The sequence below is a fragment of the Epinephelus moara genome, chromosome 5 (genome assembly GCF_006386435.1).
Source record: "Epinephelus moara isolate mb chromosome 5, YSFRI_EMoa_1.0, whole genome shotgun sequence".
Taxonomy (NCBI): Eukaryota; Metazoa; Chordata; class Actinopteri; order Perciformes; family Serranidae; genus Epinephelus; species Epinephelus moara.
The window spans coordinates 13,011,399-13,039,060 of NC_065510.1; the positions used below are offsets into that span (position 1 = coordinate 13,011,399).

A 27,662-nucleotide genomic window follows, 5' to 3' on the forward strand; every position below is an offset into this window, starting at 1 on the left:
TGGCAAAACTCTAAATGAGATATAGAATAACGTGATTGTGATGAAATATCACAATTTTAAACTCAGATTTGATAATGTTTTTTTTTTCTGACAGACGCATTCGTCACACATGATGCGTCTAAGGGCCACTGGAAATGTAAAAATCTAACTATAATCTCTGTTTTTACAGTTTCTGACTATGATAAATGGTGCCATTTTGGTGGTTTTGGCGATTCTTAAAGGCATGCCTTTGTTTTCTCTGGAAATCGGTGGTAAAATCAATACAAAATACAAACGTTTAAATTTGTATGCCCCTCCCCTAAACCAAAATAAAAGACCCAAGTCCCTTAAAAATGATTAAACACGTCTCCTCCTTTTTGCACTGTCCTAGTTAATGAATCAGATTGTAGAAATAAAATGAGAGTCAGAATTTGTCCTGAAAGGCAAAGGTGGGGGCAAAGGCCGGGCCAAGGTTAGCGTGGGAGATTTGAGGTGGATCAATGTTCCTTCTGCAATAATGAGAATTAAACACTGGATCATTTGTTTTGTTTTTTATATCCTATATCTCAGTGTTTTGTTCAGACATTAAAAATTGAGTATCACTAAAAATTAATCCATCTTTTGAATTGTGTCAAAATATTCTTTACATGGATGATTTGGCCTTTTCTGTTTCAGATATTATTAATATAATTTTATTACTTGGTAAATACCATATTCATTGTGCAAAATGGAGAAACTGTAAGCCCTCCTTCCCTTGATTTATTTATGATTTTAAAATGGTGTTTTTTATGTCGCAAAAAAATTGAAACAATCAAAATTGCAAGAAAAATGAGTATAGACATTGCTCGCTATTTGTTATTTTAATTTATGACTTCCTTTCCTGTCTTGTGTCTCTGCTCCGTTGTTAATTTGAATGCCTAATCTATATTGAAATTTATGTGCACCTTATTTGTTACTGTATTTTGTTTTTGATTTGTTTTGTTTTTTCCTTACAAGAATCCCACAATTTTTATTTTTATATTGTATTTAACTTTAATCTGTATTCATTATGCTCTTTGAGAGTCTGTATTTTTTCCAATGTTCAATAAAGTTTGTATTTAAAAAAAAAAAAAAAAAAAAAGGTCAGCGCGGGAGATTTCTTCCTGTTCTGTGTTGACGTCATGCAGCGTGTCGCAGTCTTTTACCGCGCTTGGCTTGGTCGTTTAACAAACACAGCAACACACAGTCCCGAGATTAGCAGAACAACCTCCAGAGTGTCCATCAGTTGGAAGACCATGGAAGAAGCTCAGCAGCCGAAGCATGTTCACCTAAACGGGTAACGTTAACTAACTTTAACTTTTGTCTACGTTCAACATGGAGGCTCAAACATCTACCGAGAAAGGTAAAGTCAACGGGCAGGTACCATACCATGGTGTCTCGTGCTGTTGTGTTTCCCCAGTGTTTGTTGAGTTGATTCCTTTAACTCTCTACGTTTTTCATCTTTAAAATACCAGTCTGAGTAACGTTAATACTCTGTAACGAGCCCTACATATAAACTCTCACTGAAGTAAAGCTACAGAAGTACTGTCATCAAAATGTACCTAAAGTATTACAGGTTAAATAACTTAATGTACAGAAAATGCCCCCTGTTGGTGCTGTTTATTATACTGTGTTATTCAATGCTCACTTGTATGTATTTTTAGCTCAGCTGCACTTACATGGAAAATCAAAAGCATACACTAGCTGGTAGTTAAATCTGTAATAAATAATGATATCTCAGTGTTTTGTGTGATAATTCTTAGTTTTACGGTGGCATGCAAACGTTTGGTCACACCCCTGCTCAAAACTTCTTTTGCCGCCAATAGTTATGTGAGAAGATGAAGTGAGCTCCAAAGGGCATGGAGTTAAAGATGAAACCTGCTTTTCAACATTTTCAGCAAGATGAATGTGTCATTTTTGTTGAGAGTGGGGAAAAAAGTAAAGGAGCACCATGCAAAAGTTTGGGCATGCTAAGACATTTGAGCTCTCAGGCAACTTTTAACAGACTCTCTGACCTTAATTAGTTTGTTAGGGCTCTGGCTTGTTCGCGATCATGGTTAGGAAAGGTCAGATGATGGAAATTTCAAAGCTTTATAAATATTTTGACTCCAAAAACCTTGTCCCAACAATCAGCAGCCATGGGCTCATCAAAACAGCCGCCTAGCATTCCAAAAAACTAAAATAATTGACACCTACAAAGCAGGAGAAGGATATAAGAAGACATCAAAGTGTTTTCAGGTAGGTGCTTCCTCAGTGTGGAATGTAATTAAAAAATGGCAGTTAACAGGAACTGTGGAGGTCAAGTTGAGGTCTGGATGACCAAGAAAACTTTCTGAGAGAGCTGCTTGCAGAGTTGACCTATGGCTAAGCCACGCCCCCTCCACTCACTTGGACAAAATATCAACATTCAGTGACCGGCGCTATGGCAGGTATCACAGTACATGGCATTTCGCAGGAGGCAATTGATGATTTTTGGAGACATAATGATCAAATTTTGGTGCATCAAAGTGCCACTCAAGTTAAGGTTTTTGGCTCAGAATATGAGAAAAGGATAACGGCCTTTTTACCATCTTTACCAAGAGTGTCTCTCTGTTAGTTTGGTGCTACAGTANATTCAGTGACCGGCGCTATGGCAGGTATCACAGTACACGGCATTTCGCAGGAGGCTATTGATGATTTTTGGAGACATAATCAAATTTTGGTGCATCAAAGTGCCACTGAAGTTAAGGTTTTTGGCTCAGAATATGAGAAAAGGATAACGGCCTTTTTACCATCTTTACCAAGAGTGTCTCTCTGTTAGTTTGGTGCTACAGTATTTACACTGAATCATTCAGCATAACGTTTGCCAACCTTTGTTATCTCTGCGATTACAGATAAATTAATGAAGCTAAGCTCCAGAAGTTAACGTTAGCTTAACTAGAGCCCTCTGGTGATCGTACATCATTGTTAGCTGTTGTCCAAAGTACAAAAACTAGAACAAAATAGGTTAATGAACTCCCAACGCAGCTAGGAGCTAACGTTAGGCTAACTTTAGCTAACGTTAGCTAGAGATGTTAAAGATAACTTTATATTTCTTTCCAGCAAAGTGACAATATGTTGCCTCAAACACGATGTTGACTTACCTTAGAACAGATGTAGACATCCTTGTTAATCTTATTCACATTGGGTTGATGTTGTGGTCTAACGTTACCACACAACTTTATCCAAAGGAGACACTTTTCACGGTTGAGATGTGGTTTAAAGTGTAAAAAATACACCTTGTCGCCCAGCCTCTCAGGATACCTTGTGTCGGAGTTGCATGTACCCCATGTACACCGTTTGACAATTTTTAAACTTCAAATCTCAGAAAAAGCTCATAAAACCAAACAAAACTTACTTTCTGTAATGCATTTCAATGGACGTCCAGGCAGAGAATGTCCGAGTGTATGGGAATGGCTATACGCACTGCGATTGGCTTATCGCGTCTGAGGGCGGGGCTAGGCCATAGGTCAATTGTTAGAGAGGCAAATCAAAACCCCCGTTTGACTGCAAAAGACCTGCAGAGAGATTTATCCAACTCTGGGGTGGTGGTGCTCTGTTCTACTGTGCAGTGACACCTGCACAAATATGGCCATCATTGAAGAGTCATTACAAGAAAACCTTTCTTGTGTCCTCGCCACAAAATTCAGCATCAGAAGTTTGCAAAGTTGCGTCTAAACAAGCCTGATGCTAACTGTTCATCACGGGGGTGGATCGATCATGCTTTAGGCTTGTGATGCAGACAGTGGCACGGAGAACATTTCACAGGTAGAGGGAAGAATGGATTAAATTAAATTCCAGCAAATTCTGTAGGAAAACATCACAGCATCTGTTAAAAAAGCTGAGGATGAAGCGAGGGTGGTTTCTACAACAGGACAATGATCCTAAACACGCCTTGAAATCCACAATGAGCTACTTCAAGAGGCACACGCTGAGGGTTTTGCCATGGCTCTCACAGTCCCCTGACCTAAATATCATCAAAAATATGTGGATAGACCTAAAGAGCATGCAAGACAGCCGAAGAATCTCACAGAGCTAGAAGCCTTTTGCAAAGAAGAATGGGCAAAATTCCTCCAAACAAGAACAGAAAGACTCTTGGCTGGATAAAAAAAGTATTTAGAAGCTGTGATACTTGCTCATGGGGGCGCCACGAAGCACTGACCATGCAGGGTGCCCAAACTTTTGCCTCAGGCCCTTTCCCTTTTTTGTTATTGTGAAATTGTATAAGATTGAAATAAAAAAGGCAATCTTGCTTAAACTATTGAAGACATTTGTCATCTTTAACCTTTTACCTTTTGGAAATCAGGTTTTCTTTTACTTGCTTAGCTATACACACCACACCAAATTTTGACCAGGGGCGGCCAAACTTTTGCATGCAGCTGTATATGATGACCAAATGTTTTGTATTTTAATCTTTGCAGATATTGCCACTGAAAATGTGATAAGTAGCATACCATCCAAACACTTAAGTATGGCACTTGAGTACACTGCACACTGCCAAAATCAAGCAGAGCCGAAATAAAGCAAAAACATATTTCTTAGACGAAGAGATTTCAGTAAATTAAACTACAACCTGTTCCCCTGGTGCTTGTAAGAGAGGTGGACTGTAAACTCATCATGTTGGAGCTTTTACTGACGATTATACACATTAAGCTTCTTCTCAGAATATAATTCTGGTATTTTAAAGTGGCTGTGTTCACGATGATTGTGTTGCAACTCATAATAGTTTACAACTGGTAATACAAGACAGAAATTGCTGCAAGGCTTTGTGATCTTAGAGAAAGATCTCAAACTTAAAGTCCTCTCTCTGTCTTTTTTGTGTCTCTCTGTAGCAGCACAACTAAGAAGAGGAAAGACTACCTGGAATGGCCAGATTACTTTATGGCTGTAGCCTTCCTGTCCGCCCAAAGGAGCAAAGACCCAAGCTCACAGGTGAGTGTGTAAATTGACAAAGATGTTTCTAATTCATTTTTAAGAAGACGTTTTTGTGGGGGGAAAAAATCACAGAAGGTAGCCAAACAAACAAGTGGGCAACAGACAACCCAAATCTAAGGGTATAGTAGGGGAGGCCTTGGTCCTTAACTCAGGGTGCTGGTGTACCTTTCTCAGAAGTCCCTGATGCAAATATAGAGAAGGGAAGTTAAATGGGCTGAAGGAACAGTGATTGTCATTGACCTTTGTTTTCTTTGCTTCCAAGAAACACAAAGTTTATGTTGTTTTTTGAGGCATCAGTTGTACAGGAATAAATGTTGAGTCTTTCAGATTTACTATTATTCTCACGTTATGTCTCCAAAGTGATAACATACAGATACCTGGTTTAACTCAGATTTGTAAGACGGGTATTTTCCAGTCTTACACTTGGTAAGAAAACAGATTCTGTGGTATTATTAACAGATTGTAATGAGGGTTGTCAATAAGGAGGCCCAGAAAAGTGGAATTAGAGATGATGAGGGTTTTGGCACTTTGGCTTCGTAGGGTTGGGTACCGAACTTTGTACTTTTAAGAATATGGATTCACATCAAAGCCATTGGTGCCAAATGTTGGTACCTGGGTGCACATCTGTGTGAGAACGGCAGGTTTAGACAAGAAGGGGAAGGGCCCCAAAGCCTCGAAGCGAGCCATGGAGCTCCAAGGCCAGCAACAGAGCTCAGCAGAGCCGTTTGGTTTTACTTCAGACAGGAGGTGGTAGCACCAGGAAGCCATCTGCACCATTTGGCTTTTCTGTCACCTTCCCAGATCCCTCCATTGGCTGCTCCTTTGGCTGCTCCTTTGGCTTCCCAGCTAGCCAAAACTATTGCTGCAGCGCTGATCTGCCACAGTAGTTTTGGATCTCAGCAGAGCCCCTTGGTTCTACTTCAGACAGGAGGCAGAAGCACTGGGTAGCCAGCTGCCCCTTTGGCCGCTCTATCACCTTCCCAGATCGCCTCACTGGCCACTATGTTGGCCTCCCAGCTAGCCAAAACTATTGCTGCAGAGCTGATCTGCACCGATAGTTCCGGCATCTGGTCTGTTTTTTCTGTGTTATTTTATCAAATCCTCGTATCACTGTTAGAGAAGCGGACACACAGACAGGCACACACACACAAACAAACAAGCAGAACGACAGACAGAGACAGAAGATTAGCTCTATGTGTGATTAGAGAAGAGCAGAGGAGCAGAACTGCATTTAAATATTACATTTTTGTAATTACAGAGAAAATAAAATATCAAAAAAAAGGTACCATTGGGTAAAGTTATGAAATTCAAGGCAATGGAAAAAATACCAATATCGTTCAAATATGAACAGTACCTAAACCTGTGGCTTACAACAAGGAGGTTGTTGGTTTACATCCACAGGCTAGTTGTGTTCTTTCTGTGAGCGTGCATGTTCTCCCCATACTGTAAGAGTTTCTTGCCTGTAGATGTCAAACTGACAGACTTACAGCCTCGGTTTGATCTGGAATCTGTATTTTAGGGTGTAGTATGCTCTGTTGAAACCATCACACAATCACTTGGTGTACTAGACTTGTAAATGTTGTGTTGCCCATATAGTATCCTAATATGGATGCACATTCAAATTCCCACTTGCATAATGGCACAACTGTAAGAGGGTTTTTATTGCATTCAGTAGGTAAAATGTGCAGCACAGGGGAGAGGCTCAGCGAGGCCCATAAGCTCTTACAACAGTCATTATAGCAGGTAACCAAAATGGAGGATGCAGTTAGCATGAACATAGCTCTTAAATCCTCAAACAAACACAGCCGAACATTTCAAAAAGATCTTCACTTACACATATAGACATGTATGTGTAAGAGACCATCATGGTTGAAAGAAATGGTGTTCATCACAAAGCAAGCAGGATTTAAAGGGATCCTATCAATGTTCAGGTCTTTAGAGTGTGTGAAATACTACCGCTGCATTTTATCTTGGATTAGTTCATGAAAGTTATAGCCAGACTAACCTGTGGAACATGTCTCCCTCTCTGCAGGTGGGGGCCTGTATAGTGAACGAGGAGAATAAGATAGTTGGCATTGGTTACAATGGCATGCCCAATGGCTGTGATGATGACCTGCTGCCGTGGTCCCGCTCTGCTGACGACCGGCTTAACACTAAATACCCTTACGGTGAGAACACATGTGCAAATGCACTTCCTGCTTTTTTGTTGCTTTATTTTGGATAATCATTCTGGCCTTATTCTTTTTTGGAATTAAATAGTTTGGTGAAAGAAGTGTGTAACTACAAAAAGAGCTCCTGGTTTCATCCACAACAGCACAGAACCCTGTAGTGATTATACTGAATTGAGTGGGAGGGTTTCTGGAATCAACATAATACAATTTTAAAGGCATCTGTGCAACAAAGACTGTGACTGACTAGTTGTCCATACTGTGCTGCTGAGTTCTCTTCATGTCTCAAGTGATAGTCTTTGGCCTGTAGAGGGTGGTAGAGGATAAATAATGAAGGAATCTCTCTTTCTCCATTGACCACATGCTCTGTTCACATTCTTCTTTGACATTCTCTCTGTTTCTCTCTCTTCCCTTCTCCTTTAGTGCTCATGTAAGGGTGGGATATTAGGGCAGAGAAGTAGTCTACATCTTTCTCCACTCATAATGAGCCCCTTCTTCTTATTTTGAGTTGTCTTTACTTTAAATGAACTGACAATGCCACAGAAAGTGTCTGATGGTGGTGCTAGAGGAAAGGTTACATCAGGATTCATCCGTCATCCATGAAAATGTGGTTGTTGGCTTTTAAAACTAAAAGCAAATATAGGGGGGATTGGATGGATGGACTAAATTGACCAAGTAGTACATAGACCAAGACCAAGAAGAAGCACTGAAAAATTCAACTAACATGTCCACTGTTAATGTGGATAATCCGTAGACCTCACTGTGGACAGTTTTCATTGGGACTATTTTTATGTCGATAGTGAGTTTAATGCGTCTGTTAATCCCAACAGTATCCTGGGAAAGATCTGTGTTTGTCCCAGACATGTTTTCTGTCGTCCCCGGGATGATGGGACACTGTAAGTCTTGAGCCCTGCTTTTTAGCCTGCACAAACATCGTCCACTGCCATTTCTCAATGTCATCTTACTTGCTGATGAGCCAATGGTAGTAAACAAGGTAAATATCAGCCGATACCGTTGTGCGACTAATAAATAGGTGTATCCCTAAATATCATGAATGTCAACTGATACTGTGTCTGTGCGACGTTTTGGAGAAAAGGAAGTGCTTTTCTGTCTCCAGTGTCACAGAAAGCATACACCATCCAGGAGCCATGTCCTTGTATATTATGCCTGCCTGTCTAGAGAGTGTTTGCAGAACATCCTAATTAAACTTAAAAGAAGAAAACTCGCAACGTCTTGTACTGACTGGAGACCATCTCAATGCTCTGTCCCACAGTGTGTCACGCAGAGCTGAATGCCATCATGAACAAGAACAGCGCTGACGTGAAAGGCTGCACCATGTATGTGGCTTTGTTCCCCTGCAATGAGTGTGCCAAGCTCATCATCCAGGCTGGTGAGTGTTGACAGCAGGCGTGCACGCGCACACACATGCGCACACACACACACACACACACACACACACACACACACTCATGCTCTAGTCAGTTGTGACTATAGACTATATTTTAAGGCCTGTTTTGATATTTTATTTGATCATTTTTTTATGTTAACTGCTTAAAGTTGTTGCTAACTGTGCCTGGACTTTGTTTCAATGTTCAGTGTCTAAAAATAGGAAATTTTCCAGTCAAACCACCTTTTTAATACGAAATAATTTGGATGATATCACTTTTTCCCAAATATACATTTTGCTACCCAAATAGATTTGTAATTTCTTCCTCTGTGTCCCCTCTGTTTTCCATCATTTCCAGTGGTCACTTGCTCCTTCAGCTCTATTTTTCTTCGTCTACCTGTGTGTGTTCTCCTGAGTGACCAGCCACTTCTGTGTTAGCTGCTGTCATTTCAGATATGTGTTGTCATATACAAAAAACACAGTGACCATTACAGCAGTCACACTTTGACATCCATTGGAAATTCTGTTTTATAAGAATCCGTGGTAATAACATAATAGCTGTAACCTAATTTTACATACACGCTTTAATACTGTGCCTTAAGTATGCACCATGTACTCATCTGCATCATATACTGTTGTGTTTGAACTAACAGGGATGTCGCGCAAACTGTGACTTTGGACGCTTGAATTTTGAAGTTTCATAAAGACAGCAAAACATTTCCCCATAAATTCAACTTTTTCCCTGAGATGATCCCGCAGCTATCTTTCCACTGTCCATAATCTGCCTATAATTTTTATCCGCTTTAAGCAGCTCTTGTATTTTCATTTTGCACTGCATTGTGGAATAACACTGTCCATCATTATATAACATAACACTGTTGTTTGAAAGGAATTCATTTATGCATTTCATGAGTAACTTATAGGAGTTGTTTAAAATGTTGGATGAAAGAAACGCTCTTGTTATGATCACTGTTAAAAGGCAATACATTGTTTAATCTCAGTTACAGTCAGATTTATTTTGAAGTCACAAGGAAGAAACTGGCTTTTATCATTTGCCTGTGTGCATCACACTATACAGCATTTGGCTTTGTGTGTAATGTAGATATGCAGGCATGGGCTATTTGTAGCTGGTGTATGGCAATGTGCACCGTTTGCAATGTGAATGAACATAATTCTGAAGTGATGTGTCAGACAACCTAAATGCTTTAGGAAGATTCATTTCACAATCACCAGTCTTGATCCCAACTAGTGGTTGTAATGGTCGAAGCACCTTAAAATCCTGGGTGGTATCTATGTATTCATGTCTTCATACCTTCCTGATATTTCACTGGGGAACTTTCAGCCTGGAGATGTGTAAGAGCGATGAGGTTGATACGTTCCACAAGCTCAAATGTCAAGAGAGGAAATATTCTCACATCTACTTTCCTTTTATTAGACTGAAAAACACAACCGTACCCCTCCTGAATTCAAGTTTGGCTCGTTAATGCATTGTTAAACACACTTCATTTTAACTTAACAAAAACAAAATGCAACTCTTCAAAACCATCATGGTCACACTCAAGTGGCATTGAAGTGCTGCCCGCTGCAATAATTAAATTTTTCTGTGGCTGGGATGTGTGGTCATGTGTTTCAGATGGGAAGAAATTCTTTGTAACACAGGTCAACATGTCACAGAAGGAGTATTCTCAGGCCACAATTTATCCTAAACTTTTATTATGGCTGGACTTCACCGTAAAATTAAATACTTGCAGCTTGGAGCGGCCGCCACAGCTTTCTGTAGCTGTTGCATGGCAGCTCACCACAGGCCACACATCACTTCTGCTTTATGTTTTTTTTGGCATTAGTCTTTTCATTATTCCAACAATCACCATATAAACAAAATAAACTTTGATTCAGTGAGTTATATATATAAAAATATGCAGGGTCTACTACTGTTTTTTCCCTGTTTCTCTCTGCTGTTGCTGGCCAGCATTTCCCTAGTCCTGTAACGTTATCCCCACCACCCGCAGTCGGCGTCTTTCTCAGCTCAGCTGCCTCTTCCATCAGTTGATACTGACCTCTGGTGGCACGTGCTGTCCACTACATACAACACATCACCTTACTACAGCACCGCCCTGTCGGTTAACAGAAAGAGGAGTGTCTGTATTATTGTAGTCATTGGAAATCATACCATCAGGATAAATAATCTAGTGTACCCAATCCCACCCAAGCCTAGCACCTCACAGTACAAATGTGTTGAACAGCATACTCCTGATTCTACTATTCTGGGAGCATTTTTGAAGAGTATAAAGTGCATCCTAAAGATGGTCACCAAAATTATAAAAATTCATCATCTATAGAACGTGACTACTGTCTAGCATTTACTGAAATATCTTGTTCTGAGTCCCACAGTTGGCAGGATGGACCACCTGTCGGATGTTGCCGTATTAAGGAGATAAAAACGGCAATTAAATCAAATCCGTCTCCTCTTTTACCCTTTTCTTTCTCTTCATGCCTTCTGCTGTCATGCACTTCCCTTGGTGAGAAGCATGTCTCTGCTAAGACTATGAATGGTCTTTATTTGTACGTCTGCCTTTTGTGCCTCTGTTTAATCCTTCTCTCCCTCTGTCACACCAGGAATAAAGGAAGTGGTCTATCTTTCTGATAAGTACCATGAATCACCAGAGATGATCGCTTCCAGGAGACTGCTCGGTATGGCAGGCGTACAATGCAGGTGAGTAACAGGTTTGATCTGGCACACAAAAACAAGTGGGAGTGTTTTTGCTGTCTGTTTTTATTATTACACAAGGCCAAGGGATACATACACTCACACATACACATAAAGGAACATAATAACAATACCACCAGCTGAAACCAACAACAAGTTCAGGAGATATAAAAGAACAATAGACAAAAGAATAAATAAAACAAGTGCAAGTGTTGCTTTTTCGCCTTAAAGGAAAATTGTGATGGTGTTGTAATTAACCTCTTTTTGTTGCACAAACCTTTTCCCAACTTTACTCCTCCGCCCAACTCAGTGTCACTTTGAGAATTGTCAAACACCTGTGCTGTGTTGAGAGGAGAAGCTGACACCCAAGACTTACATTTTAAAATATAGATATTGTGTTTGTTTCAGACAGATAGAAATCTTGGTTTACTTCCATTGTAGCTACTGTCATCCACCATTGACCAGTTATTGACAACAAAAATACCCCAGAAAACTACAGTGGGCAACATCAAGGCAATACGTTAACTCCTGATAGAAGCTTCTCATCGATATAACACAGCTGTAGTACGAGTCAGATAAATGGAAATGTGAGCTGTGACACAACCCTACTTGACTCCTGTCCTGATTTTGAAAGGGTTTCCATCTGATCCACCACAGTGAACAGCAGCAGTCATGACATGCAGGAGGTGGGTGGTGATGGGAAATTTTTGAGAGGTGCTCCGAGGTGGGTGGTGATGGGAAATTTTTGAGAGGTGCTCCAAGGCATGCCAGAGGCTTCCTGGTTGATTAAATTAAAGGTCAGATCTGGTCAGGTCTGTAAAGCTGCGAAATAGTTTGTAGTACCTCTGCTGCAATTGTCTGTCTCTGACAATGTCAGTCATGTCAGGCAGTTCGAAAACCACACATACAGGAAAACATGGAGGAGTGGTAGAAGCAGACAATAGGTGAAGAGAAGAAGTCGATTGTAAGGACCTTTTAGAGCGAGCCAAAATGCTGACAGCCACAGAACAAGTTGCTCTGCTTTTATACATATTAAAATCAGTTTACTGACAGGGCAGTGCCAGTATTTTGTTACTAGGGCTGCCCCTTGAAAGTCAGAGATTCAAATCGTTAGTCGAGCAGGGTTTTTTTTTTGTCCACTAGTTAGTCTAGTGTACAGTGCAATTCTAGGCGTGTTTTGGTACCCAGATTTTGCTGCGGCATCAGCACTTTTGACTTTCACGCTACTCTTTGGTACAGACAGCTGCGGACGTGATTCAGTGGCACAGAGGAGAAGAAACTTTCCACTGTAAGACTCCGAGATAACATTATCTTCTCTCTGCTGCTTGGAAGTGGTGAATTTACAGCTCACAGATACTTAATACGACAGTATTGTTTGATATCTTGTGTCGGCAAAAAATGTTGCACATTTCTGATCTGTTGTTAGCGCCATAAGCTTGTTTATTATATTATATAAATGCTGCTGTCACAGTGAACATCTAGTTGGACCCTGTTCAGACTTCATCGAATATATATATTAAACAACTGAATCTGGTTCGTTTCAGATCCCATGTACTTAAACAAGAAATACTTTATTAAAATATTTGCATATAGAATAACATTTCTATCAACAGATTGATATTACTTATATTTTTTCTTTTTCTCTTTTCCTCACTACCTATTTTTCGTTGTAAAAAACATTGATCAACAACCGCAATAAACTCAAACTATTTAAATATTTACTATTTAAATCACGCTGACAGCGTTTGAGCCAGCCACAACAATGTGTGGAATTTCGTTGGTTTCATTTATTGTTTGCCCTGTCCCGGTGCAAACAGCGTTTTTTGACGTCCGTGGTCCAGTTGTGGAAAAATCAAACGTCCCAGTGTAATAAATCAAATGCACCCCAACCGCTGTGTTTCGGAAGTAGACGCGCATGCGCAGTCACGTACTGCTGAGAGTGAAATCCCTGATCGTTGGCTAACACGCAGCTTGTTCGAGCTGTTTTCTGTGTTGTTGAAATTAAACAAAATAACATGGAACATATCTGCTTATAATGCTACTGATTTGACATTTAACGGAGTGTTGCACGTCTCGCAGGCTGGACTCACTGGACTCTCTCCTAGGGGAGGGGCTGGTGGAGAGAGGGAGATGTCCAGAGTCCGGACGAGGCTCTGCACACAGCACGGACGGTTCAGAAGCAATTCGGAACGAGTTAAAAGCAATTAATAAACAAAGTGGTGTTTAAAACTGCATATATTGCTAACAGATCTATTTTTCTGGCCTAAAGTGCGGCCGTGACTGGTTCTGAATGTGGGCTTTAGCAGGCAGCCGCTCTCTCCTCTTCCTCGTCACCCCCTCGCTCTGAATATAGGCATGGACTGTAACGAGTCCAATTCTTACGCTGGTATCGGTTCTTCCGGTTTTTCAAAAATGAGTATCGCCGGGTTTTTTCATCATGGAATCGAAAGGTATCGCAAGTATTGGTTCTCATGACATCACTAGGTAGAACTAGTTAACGTTAAGTGTTTGCAGCCCGTACCTGGAACTAACTGCTCACAGAGGTTGCATTAAGTAACGTCATGATGCGTTTAAGCTCTATTTAGTGAAATTGAGAATCGGGTGAAGTAAACTGTAATTTCATCATAATGTGTTCAAATGTAATCTCGTGAAATTTTAGTTTTGGCGAGAAAATTGAGTAAATCCAGCTGTTTGAAGGAGAAATTCTTAATGTTTTCACAGCAATATTAAAAAGATATTAGAGAGGGAATTATGATGTATCATATATAGCAAAAAGGCTTTGAAGCAGTTATTTAAAAAAGTTTTTCATGTGAAAGAGGGTTATTTTCAAGGTTGTTTCTTAAATGTGTGTGATTGAGTTAGTGCTCATTTAAAGCTTGAGCAATGACGGACTGAATGGCAAATATTTTTGTGAAGTGAAGTTTTCTTTCCCTGGAGGTTTTTTTCCTGCTCCCTCCTGTAGCTGTCCTTGCCCTGCTGAATCCTCTCCTTCAGTTCTCTCTAAACCTGTACACCTCTCCCCTGTCCCTGTCTCTGAAGGCCCTCTTCCTCTCATTCAAGAGGACCTTGATGTCCGTGGTCACCCAGAGTTTGTTGTTGGGTAAACAGTGTACAGCCTCTGTTGGAACATGATCCACACAGATGTTAATGTACCCTGTTATACAACTGTGAGATCGTCAGTGTCCTCTCCATGTGAGTTACAGTGCACATCCCAGTCAGCTATTTCAAAGCAGCTCTGCAGAGCTTCAGTGGTCTCATGTGACCGTCTCCTCACAAGTCACAGGCTGCTGTTGGCCTAGAGGCTTATACTGGAGTAGAAGGTACATCATGTTGTGCTCTGATCCCCTGAATAGCTATAAGAGCTATAGGGCTGCCTCTTTAACACTGGCAGACAGCAGGTCTAGTGTCTTATTTCCCTGGTTGGACAGCACACAACCTGTTTAAAATTGGGCACACTTCGCCCGGATTGAGGTGGTTGAAGTCCCCAGATATCGTAATGAATGCATTCGGGGCTGCATCTGTAGACAAAGAGCAACTGTTGCCTGCCGCTGCTCGTATAGCGTCAACAACCATACATGTATTAGAGCTTAGATTCTCTGTCCGAACCCGATCCAGACCCGACCTGACCCGTGGGCCGTAATTTCCTGCCACTATCCTTGGGCTCGGACGGGTCGGGCTCCTCATAATAGTACCTACGCTATGAAACCGTGACGGCGCCACTGGCTGCGTACATGTCAGTTGTCGACGGTGACAACATGTGTGTTGGCTTCGTCGAGTGTACCAAGTGCAGCACAGTGCTGGTATATGACAGCAAAAAGATGGGGACCTCGACACTTGAGAGGCACATGACGAGGGCTTGCCATGGAAAGAAAGATGAGAGTCAGCCTCAATGTCCACGTTCGTATCCTTAAAAAAAAAAAAGTCTGGTTTAAACCGGGCTCGGGCTTGTAATTATAGTTAAAGAGATGGGCCGGGCCAGGCTCGGACAGAGCATGCACAGGCTCGGGTGGGGTAAGGCTGGATTTTTTGGGCCCGATCTAAGCTCTAACATGTATAGAGGAAGTGGATCAGTCGATGGATCGTGGAATGATTTTTTTTGCCTTTGCAGACCGCCACGGCAAAACATGTCCAGTGGCAACATTGTCACTCTGATTCATTTTGAAAGGGCAATCGCCAGTTGGGAAACTCCAACATTCACCAGATTAATGGTGTAACTTCATCACTCACCCATTCACTCAGTGAGGGATGCACTTTGCTGTGATCCAACCAAAAAACATGGCTACCAATATACAGCAGCATGAGAAACAAATTAAATTCAATTAGTAAAATATTGACATTCAAGTATATTGAATCTGGTATCAGAAACCACCAGCATGTTATGAAAAAAATCATTATACTTTTTTTTCCCCACAATATCTTTATTAATGTTCAAATACCTTATAAGAACAGGTAAGCAACTGTGTTCTTATTCAGAAGAATATCTAAAGCACAGAGATTATTGTCCAACATCAAAATAAAGTCTTCCCTTACATGTCAGACATTTTAAAGATAACTAAATGTAAACATCAATAATAAAAAATAATAAATTGTACATAATGGAATAAAATAAACCAGAAAAAGAAAAGAAAAAAGGAGGTTTCTCTGTTTTGTAAAAGAGGGTTCCCGTATTGTTATATTCACGTCATGCTGTCATTGTTTGTACCTTGTATCAAACCCGAAGACATAGTTCACATGGAACATACTGTACCAGTACAATCAAATACTAAAAGGAGGAAATGATTTCAGAGTGATTATTTGGCTTTAATGATGTATGTCATCTTTTCCAGAGGTAGTTATGCCTGGTTCACACTACGTGACATTTTTGTCCGCTCCAACAGTCACCATGTCAGATTACGCGACTGTGGAGTCATAAAATCGTGCCGTGACTTGGCCGACAGATATGACAGACAACACGATGGTCCACGCCAATTATCCCCGGTCGTCTTTCACAACATGTGTGATGTCATCGGGTTATTCTTGTCCTATTTTTATTAGTATTACTATTATTTGAGTCACTGTGTCTGTTCATGTGCCAGCTAAAATGAAATGTTGTAGTAATGTAAAAAGCACCAGCAGATGGCAGAGCTACATTTGAAGCACTGTACGCAAACATACAAGTCACTGAATCCTCCACAACAACTTCCTGCAAATGTTTCACAATAAAAGCCTATTTGGAAAATGAAGGGATTCTCTCAACTGAAGTTATAATAGGCTTTTAATTTGAAACAGATACAGGAAGTGTTGAGTTTGAAATGATGGCGTGATGCATTAACTTTATCAAGGCAACGTGAGCGGATAAAAAAAGTATAAATATAAAGATACAGAGGGATTAATGAATAACGGCCTGTTTATAATGTAGTCTGTTTCACATGAAGCTGGTACCCTCTGGAGTTGTGACTGAGTAAAAGCCTCTATTTTTTAATTTTCTCTGATCTGATCAGCTCTGTGCGGCTCAACAGATTAATTATCCACCCCTCAAGTCACAAACTGCTGCTGGAGAGCTCCGCCTGCGCTGCGTTCTGCAAAAAAACTCAGAATTTAGAGAAAGGACACAGAATGATACAAAGGGATGCACAAGCATTTTGATTTTGCTGTCCACCCTCTTCAGCTGCAGCCACACATACTGTCATTCTGAGGGAAACACTGGCCATGTGAGGTCTCCTTAGGATGCTTGGGACCATGGCTACTGACCTTTCCAAACTCCTCTTGAACTGTGACAGTGGGAACTGCTGGTGGGGACTTGGTGATGGAGAGTATCATCACTGTACTTTTCAGTAAGCTCTAAGGGCTTGTTGCCTGCACTGCTTGAACATCAGCAGAAAAACAGGTCCTTCTCAATGGTAGCGAAATCTTCACAGCGCTCGTTAAATTCAGGGATCAGTTAAGTGAGCACAGTCACATATTTTAGCCCTTGTAGCATTTTACCTAGGGAGGTTGGCCTGGAAAAAAATAGCAAAACCTGGTCTAAAGTTAAAATGGCGGAGCAATTCCCTGCTATTTAACATGTGCTTTCTTCAGATAGTGAGATGTGATACATAGGTAGGTTCACAGGGACGTGTGGATGTGTTGCTGGTGGGTGAAATAATACACTGTTACTGAAGAAAACAGTAATTACATCCTGTAGAATGTGAGCAGAGCTGCAGAGCTGCTATGTGGCTCCACATCTAGAGAGACATTGTGCATATTTACACAAGGAGCGGTGTAACTTCTTTGATTATTTCAGAAGCTGAAAGTTTAGTTGTTTCCTCTGTCAAGTTTATAACTACTGCTTAAATGTCCCAAATGCCCCACGATATTTACTGCAGTGACATTACTGCTCTTACTGCATTATTAAGCAGAAAACTGCTTCTCCAATTTGATAAATCTGTCAATAGCAGCACACCAGGTGCAGGCACACCTGGCTTTTAAAGGTAATGGGAGTTGAAACTCATATTGGTTAAATTTTATGCCCCAAACACACCATTTATAAATGAAGAGACTAAATAAAACCCCTTTCTCTCATGAGCCTTACTTTATGCCCAGATTAAGCCCCATTTAACTAGACAAAAATGGAGTTGGACACGCCTCAAATGCACTTGTGCCTGGCACCACTGGTTCCCAAGTTGTCCTCCCACTGAATCCAGATTTCTCTGTAGTCGTTAGTTCAAGGTCCACACAGTTCAATACACTCAGCATCATACTTGCGGTTGGCCGTGTCTTTGAGCTAGTTTGCTGTCTCTGTTAAGTAGCTGTCCATTAGTCACTCGCTCTACAGCTGGAGACAGCACTTCAAAATAAAAGCTCTGTGTCGCAACCCACTTTTGGACCACGACCCACCAGTTGGGAACCACTGCTTCAGACCACATGTTATTAGCCCCTTTTACACTGCCAGATTTTCCGCAAATGTTAGGCCGTTTTGCCGGTAAGCTGCGAGCGTTTAGACACACACAGCCGGATTGGCGAATTGATCTGAGGTGCCCAATTTTCCGCCTTGTAGGGTAGTCATATTGGCAAAACCCTTTTAGTTTAAACAGACCGAGGCACCCTTCCACAACGGGAGGAGCTGTTGATGACTTGTGGGAGGAGCTGTTGACACCGCATGTGTGAGCCACTGGCGGTGGATAAACAGGAAACAGCTGATTAGCAGGAATGAGCAGCTAGTAGCAAGAGGGAAACGCAAACCTGACAGACACAGATGAGCACCTGGGGAGACAAGGAATTGTGCGTCCTCCTTGACCTCGCAAACAGAGACCATAAACTGTCAGATGACGGGGACGGTGAAGGACGGGCCAACTTACGAGAGAATTGCCGAAGGACTGACCAGCCGCAGCTTCCCTCCCACGTCACTGTTTACATCACACGCTGAGCTACGCTTTTGTTACTTGCTCACTCCCCCCATTGCCCCGAAAAAGGCGCATTCTGTATAAACAAAAGTAGGTAGGCGGCATTTTGCTGCACTCCCCGATTTTGTTTTTGTACTGCCAATGCTGAAAGAAGACTGATTGGGCTTTCCTGCAAATTTGCACAACTCCTATCTAAAAAGGGCTTTAGATAGCTTGAATAGGGCCCTGAGTGTGGGCTAAGAAGTGTGTGTCCAGGTGGTCCCAAAACGTAGCTGTGAACTAAGTGTTTTTTGGTGGGTCAGAATCTACGTGTGTGTGTGTGTTTGGGTTTTTCCTGGGTTGGCTTTGGACTGGATTTGTGTCCAGGACATAGTGGTGTATGTGTGTTTTGGGAGCTGTTGGAAAAAGTGTAAACATGCCCACTAATAATCTGCTCAGGGACACCTGGTCACAGAGAGAGAAGCTTTTACATGACAAGTTGTAAAAAAAACAATGAAGTCTTTATGGGTTTTATTGAACTCACTTTAGCAGGCTGTAAAAGCATTTTTTTTTGTGTGCCTTCTTTTTCCTTCTTGGTCTTACTCCCTTTTTCTGTCCACACTTCTTTCTGTCTACAATTTACCCAGACCTTGTGACAATGTATCGGGGTTGGGTGACAGATGAAAGCGAAACTCGATAAGAAAACCAAGAAGTGACTTTCATCCTCATCCATGTTTGTATTTGGTGTTTTCCATGTGTGTCCTCATACCTGCGCGTCCCTGACTAAAATGTGTTTGTTGCTTTTTTCCTCTGTGTTTTGGCAGGCAGTTCAAGCCCAAGAGGACCGAGATTGTCATTGATTTTAATTCCATTAACCACCCTGGAATACTGAACGGCGTGACCAAGTGAAAATGCAAAAGGCTCACCTTGGGGAGCTGCTGAATGAGGCGGGAAGTAGAGGGAGACTGACAAGATTGAAAGGGACTTTGATGCCTCTTTTCTGTATGTCTTCTTGCCCCCTGCTTTGTCCAAAGGAAAACTCAAGGATACCTCGACTTTGGCGTCTTTTGATATTTTGATTAACCGGATATTCAAGATAGTTTAATTTGACGCTTTCGCTCTTTTGTGGATGGTTGTGGCAGAAGGTCTTTCAGTGCTGCTTTCACGCTTTTTTTTTTTCTCTTTTAAAACTCCCTTTGGGTTTAGCTGTACACAAGGGCTCTGAACACACTTTCTTGAGTGTTTGATTTTAAAATCTTTTGTGTTGTGAATCAGATCCTCCAGCTCATGGCTGTCTGCACAGGGGAGAACCAGAATCTGTTTAATTCCTCCTTCAAACAAGGTTCCAGATTAATAAAGAGGCACCTTGACATTTACTGCATTTGACCTTTCCCATTCACAGTGAAAGCTGCTCTCAGGAAATCAGTCTTTATGCAGTTTGGTTCATCAAACCTGTCTGCAGAAAGTAGCCACTGTTAAACGTTGCCTGGGTTTTACTTTCAATTGTATTTTTTCTATTGATGCTCTAATGGGTATCAACTGTACTGGCAAGTAAATTTGGAAACAGTATTTTAAGAATGACTCTTGAGTCTTTGGCAGCACACCTATGACTAATGCTGCATTTACATCCTCCTCAGATGGTCCCATTTCCTGAGTTGGGAAGTCGTTCTTCCAACTATGTTGTGTTCATGGGCTTTAAGTCGTTATGTGGAAACAGTATGGACGCCACAAAGAAGCTTTTTTGCACATCCCCTAAAACTATTGAAATATTGCTTTACCTGAGTAATGCTAATAAATCATTTTTCTAACTAATTTAGGGTGCTCTACATGAATAAGGTGACGATTATAATGTAATACCATATTACAAATTACAGCTGAGCAAAATATTGACGTGCAATATGTGAATTTAAAAAAAGACTGAACTGAACTTTTTTTTGTCGGCCATGTTTCCGCATACATGCGTCAACTCGGCAGATTGACTTTCTTTGTTGTTGCTGTGACTTGAGTTTCTTATTCCACCAGCTCATAAATGCACCTATGGTAGCTCTGTTTCTTCAAAACTAACGAAAATAATTGTTTTGACTGAATGACAAAATGACCCCACTTTGCAGATTAGAAGAACTAATGGAGCTGCTTGTGAGTGGCACAATTATTCCAACATCAGCTGTCCTCTTATTGTTACCCACTATATATGTTACTGTATGTTTTAAAAAATATTCCTTGTAGGGAATATGGATCTTAGTTTTAATGACCATTTTTCATTTTTTCCCCAAAATGTGTCGCAGTCTTTAGTTAGTAACCGAACAGCCCACTCACCCGAAGGAAATGTTGGCATTGTACGTTACATTTGCACGTTGTTATGTATCCATTACGTTTAAACTTGACGGCAATGGGTCGTTACAAAACACCCACATTTGGTGCCTAAAAAGCTGCTGGAAACACGGCAATGACTTGCTAAATTAGTTGCATGGTTTTTGTGCCCAAACCTAACCACACGCATACCCCAGTGTTGAAATGTAAAGTTTCAACATATTCAATACATAATGTGCAAATTTGATACATCTGTGGTTTGCAGAAACGCATGATTCCAACATTTATTCTAGTGTTTGGGATGCATGTTAAGGCTTTTAAAAATACCTATCTGTGGCTCATGATACTGTGTTTTCAAGACTACCTGTCATTAAGATGAGAACAGCTGATTCTTTTTGTCATATTGTCTAATATGCTGTACAAGTGTATGAAAGCTATAGTCATTCCTTCATAATGACCAGAAAGCACTTGTCAGTTCTGTGACTTCATACCATCATGTCCGCTGTGAGTGCAGCGGAAGTCAATAAAACTTTTGGGCCACATCAGCTTGTGTTCAGTGTGTTTATTATTTTTGAAAAGGCATTTTAGAATCTAATCAGTCTGAGAGTCACTGCAGTTCAAATGAAAAAGTACATAGTTTATCATTCATGCCAGACAGTGTTAAAGGACAGTAGGTCCTTCACTGCTTTGTTAAGTAGCCTTTAGAAAGTGCCAGACAGATTTTAATCAAAGTTAAGCCATGAGGCCAAGTGAGCAGTTTTTGATGTGGATAGTTCCACCATTGTTGGAGCCAAATATTTGACTTAATAATTCACAGAATATTTTGTTTTTGTTCATTAAATTAAGTAAAGCAAAGTAAATGATGAATGAATATGAATAATATATGAATATGTATTGTGCCATGGATTATGTGTTTTGTTTCATTTGAATTTCCAATTATTTTGTGATTGATTATTGTTGCATATTGGATGCTGTAGTGATATTGGCCTGGAGCTGTATTCACAAACATTAGAACACTTTCAGAGAGCTCCAAACTTAGTCTAAAAACGTTTTAGTAAGGAGTCCTAGCTTAGGAGTGATATAGTAAAGTTCTCAGAGCAACTTTGAGCAAGGACAGGACTGAAACTTTGACCTTAATGAGGAGGTGTGGTTGACCCTGTTGCTAGGTGTGATGTGTTCTTTTAACAGATGTGATTGGTTGTCACAGACACACCCTTTTGTGAGCCTGTGTGGTGTGGACACCCAGTGGAAATTAACTGAGACTGGTTGTCTTGTGTGATGCTCTGCTGATGAAAGGTTGAGACAGACCAAAGTCATCACTGCTGCACTGTTGTTTTTTCCAGTTTTCCAAATATTTTAATGTTGTGATCATTTTATTTCTGGTGTTACAGTTTTGGGTGGGGAATGTGTGCGTATTCTTAATGAGATCAACCGCACATATTATCCCTGCATGATGTAATCTGTAGCCTTTCATTAACTCACTGCCATCCAGTGTTTGGAGAATATTTCTCTGACCTTTTTGTGTTTCCACAATTTTCTCCTCTTCTTCAGAAAGTCTTCCTCCCTGTTTGTCACCTTTGGAACTTTTTTAAGGTTGTTGTTTATTAAATAGTGATGATGTGAAGGTGATGAAGGAGACTCCGCTGACACCGTCTTGCTTGTATATAGAAAGGTTTATTACAAGAAGTACAGCATCAAAATCAAGCACCTAGGATTGCCTGACAGAGGGTTCGAAGCCAATATGAACTGCTCTGAATAACAGCCCCAACTACCCTGCTTATATAGGTTGGTTGTTTTTGTGAAATGTGAGACAAAGATAAACAGATGACAGAGAGACACCCTAGTTGGACTTCACCAGTCCTTGACCTGGGCCATATATACCTTCTTGACCCTGGGCCCCTATCTAGTCATCTGACCCAGGACGTTACAGTAGAACTTTAGACACCACAAGGTCTAAGATGCTCTGTGAATAACCTTTATGTTTACAAGGACCTAGTCTTAACTTTAAGGAGAAATTCTAAAAAAACATCACAAAGAATTTCATTAGAATTTTGTCACTAGGAACAACACTTAGTTCTACGAAGCTTTGTGGATACGGCTCCTGGTGTGTTCAGCTCAGTAGACAGGTGACTGCAGCACCTGTTCTAGTTGAGTTCAGGCTCTTTGCATGGAGGGGAGCTCTCTAGCCATACATTTTTTTGACTGTTGCCAAGCACTGATTCATTTGACCTACCGTGATGTACCTGCTGACAAATCTGATGTGAACAATCTGCCTAACTCAACTCCAGTAAGGCTGCTTACTTTTTTGAAAAAATGGAGAATAAACATTAGAAAGGAGATGTAGTTTAGACTTTATTGGATAGCGCTTAGGCACACCAGACCTGGGGTCTCATTTATAAAAATTGGGTATGCATAAAACAAGGCCTGACAGAGACGTAAGCCATTTCCCATGCAAGTGTAGTGATCTATAAGACTAGACTTGATTGGAGAAACTTTGAGCCATGCCTATGAACATTTTGGAGACGAGAAATTGGCGATAGATGGTGAGGTGGAACCCTGATTGTAGAAATTGTAGAACCTTTTTTGGCTTTTGTCTGTACGTACATTTTTAGTATGGGTCCTACGCATTGTTTTATCAAAGAGACCCCTGCATGCATGTACTTGGGAGCTGCAAGAACAAGCCTAGGGACATTTGAATTCAAAAGGGTTGCTCTTTTGACCATGTTTGGACCTTTAGGCTTTGGTAGTTCCTCTTTGACAACAAACAAAGACTAGGTGGAAGAAAGTATATATTTAACACAGATTAAAACATGATTTTCCATGACCTTTTGAAAGGATATAGTGCGTGCAAACATGCAGACACGTGCAGAACGTGGAGATTGCAGTTTGAAGTACAACACAACCAAGGCTTGAACCTCGGTATGTCAGGCCACTTTGGGCTCCATTCAGGGTTCCTGTGTTCTGGATATCTTGCGTCTGCATGGTTTATCTTTAAATTAGTCTTCATGTTCAGTCTGAACATATTTCAACACAGACGAAAGCCCAGTGCTGCTTCCTGCTGCGATCACAGTGTGAATGTGGCAAGTTTCCATAAAGAGTTAATCTCTGGATCTTGACCTTTGATGGAGGTCATTCCCTCCATCACCTGTTATTCTCCATGTTGTACTTTTTAATAAAACACAAATGCCAGGTTTGTGTTTTTCAATTCCATTTGTTCAAATATTCCATCTGCAAGCTATTGTTTGACATTCTGCCACCAAGATATTCATAGGAACATTACGGGCCTGCAACAGATATTTCATTGTTTTTCCTATTGACTATCAGGCCTATCATGCATAGAGACAGATATCTCTCTCTCTCACACATACACACACACACACACAGAGCGCCATTCATCTGACTGATGCCCATGCAGTGAACACAAACACACACTGTCAAACACACAGTATTCCATTTGCTATTTGACAATTTCTACCGACATGCCTACACACACAGATGCAGTAAATGCAGCCAGCAGCCCATTTCACTGTCAGATTGATTTGCTGCTCATTTCCGTCGCAAGTGTTCACCAATATATTGGAATCATTACTCTGCACTCTACAACACAGACCCTGACAACACCTCCTACTGTCTGTGTGTGCTCATGCGGTGTGCTCACTTGTATTCATCTTGATCTTAATAAGATAGATTTTAATATTTTACAATAAATATGTACAGTAGCTCAGTCGCCAGAAGAAATTGTCAGCATTGTACCCCGTGTCCAACCACTATCATGTTACATATTAACATTTCATACGTATCATATCAGTGTCTCCAAAGTGAGGTATTATATGAGCTGACATCTGGGCGCAGAGGGGATGGAGGATGGCATGACATCTAGGCGAGATACCTGCCAAGTTGCAGACCACTGTTTGGGACCAACAACCACAAAACTGGCTGTGATTTAACGAGTCATTGCTGTGTTTCCAGTGGCTTTTGGGACACTAAACATCTGTGTTTTGTAGCAATGTGTCACTGTTATTCCAGGTGGCTCTTTTAGGCATGAAAAGTTGTTTTTTAAAGAGACAGCGCTGCATTTCCTGCCAAGATGTGCCTCCCAAACGAGGTATTTTATACCAAAATATGATCTTTTTCTAACAGTAACCAAGTGTTTTTTGTGTTTTAACCTAACCACACGTTAACCACAGCGCTGTTGAAATGTAAAGTTTCAAGGTATTTGCTACTTAATAACGTGCAAGTGTAACGTATTCATGATTTGCGGAACCATACAATGCCAAAATGTTGGTGATTGGGTTGTCAAGAGGGACTTGTGGCTGACATTGGCTACCCTGCATCATGTGTGTCCTATGTCTCCATCACATCTGAGTGCAATAAAAAGAAATATAAATTTTTAAGCAGCCTTGTAATTGGCCTGTTCCACTTTAGCACCATTTTAGACTTTGTGTAACTTTGTTTTCCCAAACTTTTCAGCCAGAATAATATTAATAAATAATTAACACACTAGTTTGCAAACCAAATTAGTTGTAAAAGTAGTTGAGGCTGGTGGTTAGAGACAATACCACCACCAACAATGTAATCTCTGCTCAACAGCAGGAAAATATAAAGGATCAGGTGCTTTTTGGCTCATTCATAAAGGTTTGTTAGTAACTATTTAAATGTCAAGGGATATGAAAACAACACAAATTGTTAATTGTTTTGATATTTGTTCCCTGGCAGGAACATCCTAGGGACTCATTTTTTTCCAGGAAATGAACAATTTGGCCCAACACCTGGTTTGGTGGCTGTTTGTTCCTTCATGCTTGCACAGATCGCTGAATAAAAGTTCACAGTGGGGGTAGTTGAGAGTTTGGGCATGTATTGAAATGCCTTGGGGTGTGGAGTGTGCAGAAAGCCTGAAATCTGGCATTGACACTCAGGAACCCCCACTGATATAATATGTTCATTTTGTGCAACGAGGCAGTAAAATATTACTAATGAACTAAGTCGCCACCAGCTTGAGATTCCAACCTCCTGTTGAAAACCACAGTCTGATGAGACACATTAAGCACTTTCTGCATCGCTGGACCGGGCTGCATTTGGATTTTGGCCACTAAACAAAGAGCGAGAGGCAGATACTACACAAACACAGGGAGTGGGTACAATCGAATCACATGCTATATTAGCCAAGGCACTGCTGAGGGAAGAACAGAGCAGGAGTGGCAAAGCACTCTCAGGGGGACGAAGCAGGGGCAGACTGAGGAAAAGATGGACAATGCGGGAGGAAAAAGAGTGAGAGGGAGACTTCATTGGCTAAATAAATGAGTGCACCAAGTCACGGTCTTGCTCTCAATTACATAGAATACTCAGGATGTAGAGACCCACAGCAGACATGCATGAAAAAGCAAAGGAAATAATCTGAAAACAAACAGCATTGGAACACAAAGAAGCTCTCAGGCACCTTGGTTCTTTCCTCTACTCAAACAGACAGCTTTAATGTCTGTTATATCTTTAAGACCAAAAATGTTCAGATATTCATACTGTCACATCAAGGCTGATGATGTAGTGCTTGTCAGTTCCATTTTCTCTTCCAAATGATTTATTTAGCTAATTAGGTATAACTGATGAATTGCTTAAAGTAATACTCTAGCCACAAAATGACCATTTGTATATCAATTACATGCAGTGTCTTATGTTGAATTCATGAAGAAAACTTGTTTATCTCTCATGAATCCACTGTGAGCAGAAAATCCAAAAAAGGCAAACATTCTTCATGAATTAAAAGTAATCGTGGTCAATATTTAACAACAGCAAAACTACATTAAAACCTCCGTTTGCAAACTCTCACACAAGTAGTGCAGTATAATCTAAGTCTCATTTATCCAGTCGTATAGTCAGTGCTTTAAAACACGTACATTTTCACTTAAACATTTCAACATAAAGCATTTGTGTCTATTAGTAGTGCGCCCTAAGCGTGCCCTGAGCATACAAGTGCATTTGAGCTCTGCTTGAGCGGAGTTCAACAAGTTCGACATCTTTTACTGCTCTTCTCAGGTCTTAGGCTGCTGTGTTATAATTGTTCACGTTCCCAGACTGCAGTCCTAATTTGTAAGATGCACTGCTGTGTTTATGGCATCCCGAATAGTTATGATAATCCATGGTTTTGGATACAGCTGCATCTGTTGCTCTACAGATTAGACCACCCACAGACTCAGTGTCACATCAGCGTCAGTCTCTCGTGTGACATGCAACATACACATCTGCGGTGCTTTATGAACAGTAACAATAGCATTAACATGGCAACAACAATCATTTACCTTATCTCTGATTTGGCAACTGATCTCGTCCTTTGCTTGGAGGGTAAGGAGTTCCTGAATCTCATTGTTTTCCCAGTTTGTGGAATTTCAGTTGCTGCTCTTTTTCTTAGCTATTAGCTGCTAACTGCTAGTAGCTGCTTTTTAAATCTCCCGTGGTGGGTTGCATGCATGACAGATCAAAATGTCACACCCATCCTGCCCATGGTACCGTCCTCCCAGCTGTCCTGTTTACAGTTTTCATTTCAGTGCTGTTACTACCTCCCATAGCAACTTAAAGGCGAGACCACTCTGCCCCCCCCCATTGCGTGATCATACCTTATATACAGAACATTGAGGCGGCATGACAGCACAATATTCCCGCTTTGAACAGGCAGTGTAAAAGGGGATTAGATGTTGACGGAAGTCAGGCATAACCTTCTTAAGGTTAGACTAATCGAAGTCTTCAGTAACAATGAGCACAGCATCAGAACTCCCAGTCTGTGAGCAGTCCAGCTCTTTAAAGAGATC

At 40.9% G+C, this 27,662-nt stretch overlaps 1 protein-coding gene across 1 annotated transcript; it reads left to right on the top strand.

The window, feature by feature from the left end:
- Window positions 1–1,123: 1,123 nt before the first annotated feature.
- On the top strand, window positions 1,124–21,407 carry dctd (dCMP deaminase). Its single transcript, XM_050043944.1, has 6 exons — window positions 1,124–1,294; window positions 4,848–4,947; window positions 6,983–7,118; window positions 8,392–8,508; window positions 11,122–11,218; window positions 19,377–21,407. The coding sequence occupies exons 1-6, from the start codon at window positions 1,140–1,142 to the stop codon at window positions 19,459–19,461; spliced, it is 690 nt and encodes a 229-aa protein (XP_049899901.1). The 5' UTR covers window positions 1,124–1,139; the 3' UTR covers window positions 19,462–21,407.
- The last annotated feature ends 6,255 nt before the right edge of the window (window positions 21,408–27,662 follow it).

What these genes read in the sequence shown, in the direction of transcription:
- dctd (XM_050043944.1), top strand. Translation starts at nt 1,140, where the DNA reads ATGCAGCGTGTCGCAGTCTTTTACCGCGCTTGGCTTGGTCGTTTAACA. An exon ending in TAACACTAAATACCCTTACG is followed by an intron (nt 7,119 to 8,391) that starts GTGAGAACACAT and finishes TCTGTCCCACAG; the next exon opens with TGTGTCACGCAGAGCTGAAT. An exon ending in ATGGCAGGCGTACAATGCAG is followed by an intron (nt 11,219 to 19,376) that starts GTGAGTAACAGG and finishes GTGTTTTGGCAG; the next exon opens with GCAGTTCAAGCCCAAGAGGA.